Source organism: Pteropus vampyrus, unplaced genomic scaffold, assembly GCF_000151845.1.
Source record: "Pteropus vampyrus isolate Shadow unplaced genomic scaffold, Pvam_2.0 Scaffold101, whole genome shotgun sequence".
NCBI lineage: Eukaryota > Metazoa > Chordata > Mammalia > Chiroptera > Pteropodidae > Pteropus > Pteropus vampyrus.
Window position 1 is genome coordinate 6,492,439 of NW_011888882.1, and position 6,000 is coordinate 6,498,438.

General features: G+C 45.2%; 1 protein-coding gene across 1 annotated transcript in view; it reads right to left on the reverse strand.

The window, feature by feature from the left end:
• Nucleotides 1–6,000, reverse strand: part of ARMC2 (armadillo repeat containing 2) — an 87,786-nt gene that overhangs the window by 71,301 nt on the left and 10,485 nt on the right. Inside the window, exon 4 of the mRNA XM_023533402.1 lies at nt 5,585–5,756. Within this exon, the coding sequence (XP_023389170.1) occupies nt 5,585–5,756 (172 nt within the window). The remainder of the gene's footprint in view (nt 1–5,584; nt 5,757–6,000) is intronic.

Here is a 6,000-nt window from a genome sequence, read left to right on the forward strand (position 1 = left end):
GCGTGACGTGGGCAGGTCACTCAACTTTTCTCTCACCTTCTTCGGTGGTCCCCACCTCTCGAGGATATGGTGAGAATTAAATGAAATGGCCTAGTAACGTGACTTGTATGGTGCCAGCACACTCGAAACCTGGACGCTAACTGTCATTATTATTACTGGAACCCACGAGTCCTGACTTCTGGCCCAGGGCTTTCTCCACGGCGCCATGTCACCTTACGTAACTTCACTGCTGAATGACAGTGCACATATTTTGTTTTAGTTACAAAGCACCTTCAGCCTGGGCCTATGTCTTAGCATTTGTTCCTTTCATTTACTTCACTCCATAAGTATTTATTCAGCACCCACTGCCATGTGCCAGGTGCTGGTGGTCCAGTGGTGAACGAGAAGTCCCGGCCATCGAAGAGGAAGCACACCCACACTCAGAGGTGGAGGAGCTGCAGCCCATCTATCTTCACAGTCTATAGAGTGAGCTCGTCAATTACTGACTGCTACAGTGAAGAGCTGCCCTGGGCCTCACTCTTACTCCTGATGGATGCCCGCCGTTAAACTGAGAACAAGTCACCACGTTGTTGTCTCCCTGGCAAATATCGGCAGTGTGTTGTACCAATTTGTAATAGGTTATGGGTAAACATCAAAGAGATTCTACAGCCAGTAGCATTACTGTGCAGGAACGGTTCCATTTCTCAGATACTTCTTTAGCACCTACTACGTACTAGACCTTGTTTTAGCCTCTCGGGCTACAAATAGAGAAAACCTCTTAACCTGCTAAAGTTGTTCAGCCTAGTAGGAGAGAGAGACAAGCAGACGTGTGTAGAGAGACATGTACTATAGCGTGGTCCGAGCCAGGTAAAGAGGATATAGAGAGCAGGGGAGTCCTGAGAGGTTGGGAGTTGGCCAGGAAAGAGTCCTAGAGGAGGTGGAGCCTGCAAAGCATTTTGAAGGGTTAATAGGAAGCAAAAAGAAGTTCTGAGAAGAAGGAACAAAAGCCTTGAGTCAGAGCCAGCTTCATATGTGTACAAGCTGGGCTCGATGCTTAGCTGGGCCCTGCACTTGGTTTAATGCTTTGCTACTGCCATCTTGAAACTCTGAATAATTTTTAAACAAAGAGGTCCACATTCCCATTCTGCACTGGATCCAGCAAATTATATAGCAGGTCTTGCATGAGGCTTGGAACAGCAGGATGGGTGTGGGGAACTGCAAGGAGCTCCATCTTGCCGGTGCACAGACTGTGGGTGGGGGAGAGGCAAAGGAGAGCTGGGAGAAGGGCCTGGAATGTTAGGCTGGGCCAGATCACAACAGAGCTGTACATGCTAAGGAGCAGGGACTCCATCCCCCCAGCTAAGAGAAGGCAAACTACAGACCCACCGAATCTGGCCTGCCTCCTGTTCTGGCACAGCCTGCAAGCTCAGAATATTTTTTTAATGGTCGGAAAAAAATTTTGAAATAAAAAACAATATTTTGTAACATGAGGTAATTATATGAAATTCAAATTTCGGCAGCCATAAATCAGTCTATGGCTGCTTTCCCACTACAATGGCAGAGTTGAGTAGGTTGAATAGAGACCGTGGATGGCCCACAGGTCTAAAATATTTTCCATCTGGCCCTCTACAGAAAAAGTTTGCCAATTTCTGTGCTAGGTCACTGTTTCCCAAACTGTGTTCCCCAAAAGACAGGTTCTGCAGCCAAGTCGATCTGTGAAGATGCTGGGTTGAATTAAAGTTAAACAGGTTTCTTTACCAGATGGCTTTACCAACTCTTTAAACATGCTCATGTGTATTGAGACTCTCCAAGAGAGAGAGAAAGTAGGCAGACTTATTTGAGCAGTGAACCCTTTTTCCAAGGAAAAGCTATTAATATTTGGCAAGCACTCCTTTAGGCACAGGGTATTTTCAGCAAGAGGATGACGCAATCTGATTTTTATTTGCTGCCTGACCCCTTGCCCTTTGAGGCACACAGAAAATGATCATTTTCCATGGTCCACTGGTTTAAGGTGATAAGGCCACTGCTCACAGCCACGTCTGGTTGAGAGCACAGCTTCCCCGGGCTCTGCTGGCTGCTCCAAGGGCTGAGGGTCCTTGTGTTGACCCACATGCAGCCCCCCGGTAAGCAGAGGGTAAAGCAAGACAGGAGGGCTGGAAGACAAGGGACAAGGCAAGAGGTGATAAAGGCAGCATGGCAGTGAGGGGAAAGGAGAATGCCGACCTCAGAGATACTTAGCCCACTAGGAAGCCCATCGAAGCTTGGTGATATCACAGATGACAGGGATGGGTGAGAGAGAAGGTGGAGACAGCCCTGAGGTCTCTGTCTGGCTTGAATAACGAGGGAGCTATTAGCAACACTGCCCCCTCCAGCCAAAAACCATACTTGAACACAGAACAATTAAACTGCCAGCCCTATGAAAATGACTGCACACATCTTTTCCCCTCTCATTTTCTTAAATCAGAAATTCCGACCTCACCACCATATAGCTAACCCTGCCTGTGGCAGAATCAGCTACAAATGACTTCACACCAAAGGGAGAGACAGACCCACTGCCTCTGTCTGTGCACAAGTTGCCTTTACAGTTATCCAACTAAGGATACTTCTTCTAAACTGCAGAGACTCTGAAACAAGCCCAGGGAGCTCCTGCGCAAATGACAATGGTTGCGAGGCTAGAGCACTAAAATATATATGTATTTTTAACTTGGGCAACGTGTGCTTTTAAAATGACAATGACTTTTTAGTGCTGTTGTTTCCTGGGTGCTGACACAGACCTCAGGGATGATGAAAACAGTGAAGTGGGGCGACTGCAAGCAGGGTGGATAAAAGAACCGCACCAAGGACATGCTTCGGTGCAGCTTGGAGGTGTGAAGGCGGCCTCAGTGCTGGGAACTGGTGCCGCAGATGGCCCTTCCCAGAGCAGAGCTGCAGTACTGTGGCCAAGGGCCAAGCGACCCAGGAGGGAAGGAGCTAAGCCATGAGGGAAGCAAGGAGACGAAGCTGGTGGGTGAGACGTCCATCTCTTCAGTCACCTTCACAAAGATATAAACAGCTCGGCAAGCAACAGGGTTTTCAGTGCGAGCTACCAAAATCCATTAAACATGGATGCGGCACTTAAGTTAGAAGCTAAACAGCTAATAACATTTTCGTAACCCTCAGACCAGTTCTGCCATCCTGTTTATAAGAAGTGACCTATTCCTATCTAAGTCTGACCTCACCCCTAACCCTGGGCTCCAGATCTCATCCTCTCCTCGTCTTGTCAAAGACTTTGCTCCTGCAGTGACCAAGCCTTTCTGATTTCACTGGTCTGACATGAAGCCCCAGTGTGGCATGTTTGAAAAGTTCCTCAGGTGATTCTAATGTGCAGCTACAGCTGAGAAACATAAGTCGGATGATGTCTCTCCCTTGCTTAAACCCTACCCTGGCTTTTCACTGCAAGGAGGATGGAGTCCAGGCATGTTCCCCTGCCCAGCCCTGCATGGCCCTGTGCAGGGCTGGGCAGGGGAACATGCCTGGACTCCCTCAGCTCCCTCCACTTTTCCCATGATTAAGCACCTTTTGGCCACGCTGGCCTTCAGGTCCTCCACCACCCAAAATCGCTCTCATCTCGGGCCTTCCACTTCAGTGTGGCACTCGTCCACAGATTTCTACATGGTTGCTTTCTTCTCATTATTCATATGTCAACTCAGATGCCATTTCCTCAAAGACAACACCTTCCATGGCTATGAGCTAAAGGAAATTCCTCCCGTCACAGTCAGTCTCAAACCCCTTATCTTGCTTATCTTCTTCACACATTCATCAGAACCCAAATTATCTGTTTTCCTATTTATTGTCAATCTCCCCTCACTAGAGTGTAAGCTCTTTGAAGACAGGACTCTGGTGGCCTAGAATGGTGCCAGGCACTTAGTAGGGGCTCAGTAAATATCTGATTGACTGACTGTTAGAAAAGAAACAAATTGGGACATCAAGATAAAGCAAGTTGCCTAATTATGTATAGCCATCCCTCTATATCTGTGGGTTCCACATCCACAGTTTTAACCAACCTTGGATCGAAAATATTTTTTTAAATGTTATGCTGTTGCTAACTATGTATTTAGGCCAATGATGATTCCATCTGTCCTGAACAGGTACACACTTTTTTCTCATCGTTATTTCCTAAACAATACAACAACTACTTGTATAGCATTTAGATGGTATTAGGTATTAGACATAATCTAGAGGTGATTTAAAGTATATGAGAAGATACGTATAGGTTATATACAAATACTCCACTGTTTTATATAAGGGACTGGAGCATCCACGGATTTTGGTCCTGGAACCAATTTCCCACCGACACCAAGGGACGACTACACTCTATCACAGCATCATGGTGTGACACACACACACACCCTGTGCTGCCTGCCTTTTCTTTTCTCCTTGATTCTACCTCTTCAGCTACGTCAGGGATCACTAGGGACAACAGAAGCCAGATAGGAAAATGAGTGAAGTGGGCTGGCGGGGATGCGGGACCGCAGATTGTATCCTGGGCTAACAGGGGTGGGTACTACTCAGCTCCATCATTCCCGTGGGGCCATGTGGAAAGGGACCCAGAGTTGCCAGATCTTCTATAAGCAGTCATAAATATGGTTTCTGGAAAGAGATCTTCTACATTTAAATGTTGGTGACTAAAGAAAACACCTGTATGTCAAAAGTAGGATCCTCAGTTCGAGGTTATAAACCTTGGCATCCATCCTCAGACTGTTTCCCTTCTCTGCCTCTTCATCCCTCTTCATCAATCCTTAGGCTAAAGGAGGCCAGTTCGCTCAGCCCCTGGTAAAGCAGTTTTCCAATATTTTTTAACTGTCTAAAGTAGTGATAAGTTTATAATATGATTTAATATAAATATGGCCTTGAACACACATGTACATATCTGAAATAAAGTTTCCTGAAGCAATACTTACCCTTATTGTCTGTAATGCAGCCCGATATTTTCCATTCTATTCTATTTCATTTTTTAAAAATGCTGGCGCGATCCACTAAATCGTCATCCTACTAATGGGACATTTCCTGCAGCTGAGAAAAGCCTTAGCATGCCCTGGACGGGAAATGATTCCAACTGCTGAAGGCACTCCTGAGAATTCCAGGGTTTTAGCCTTCGTGTTCTCAGGTTTACATACCTGCCAGCAATTCTGTAGCAGCAAGAGAAGCCCCATTCAACTTTTGCTTGCTTACATTTTTCCAGGAGATCAGATAGGTATTTTTAAAAACCCAAACTTAGCGTACATTATATGAATCTTAAAAATGCCTAATGACATTAATAACTTTCTGAACTCTAAAAATCATTTGTTTCCAATATAGGTGAACCCATTCATTAGAAAACATTTATCCTAATATTCTTTTTCTACCAAGTAACGTGTTTTTTTTTTAACTGTGATATTTAGGTATTCTTTATAAACATCCAGAAGGTATATATGAATTATATTTCTTATCCAGTTTTTGCACAGTGTTAACTAAGTCAATGTAAAAATCATGTGGGATTTGAAAAAAATTATATAAAAATAGCTTTTGTGTGCAAATTTAAGAAACAGGCCTGCCCCCGGTTTTAAATATCGTTACTTGGCCTTACGCTCAGCAGAAGGCAGCGTCCTGTCCGGCAGAAAAGCCACCTGGGAGGCCACCCTGAATAAGCGCGCCCGGGCACTGCTTACTCTTCTAATCTTCGCAGGGTCCACTGGGGGTTTTGGAAAGGCAAGGCAAGGATCCTCCTTTGTGGTAGGAGATGCTGGAGCTTTCGGTTTCTGGAAAGAGATTTTTTTTTAAACAGTTGGCATGAGTTTCTATGTCTCAGATAAGACCAACCACCCTAGAGCTGCACTGACACTTCCAGATGAACACAGTGTTTTCTGCCCGGCCTCCTCCTGGCCCCTGGATTCTACGTCTCATTGGCTCATCTTATTAATGTGTTATATAGATAACAGTTTTTCATTGTTTTGTCAATCATATCGTATTAAATACTTTACTCTCCTGCTTAGTGTATTTGAA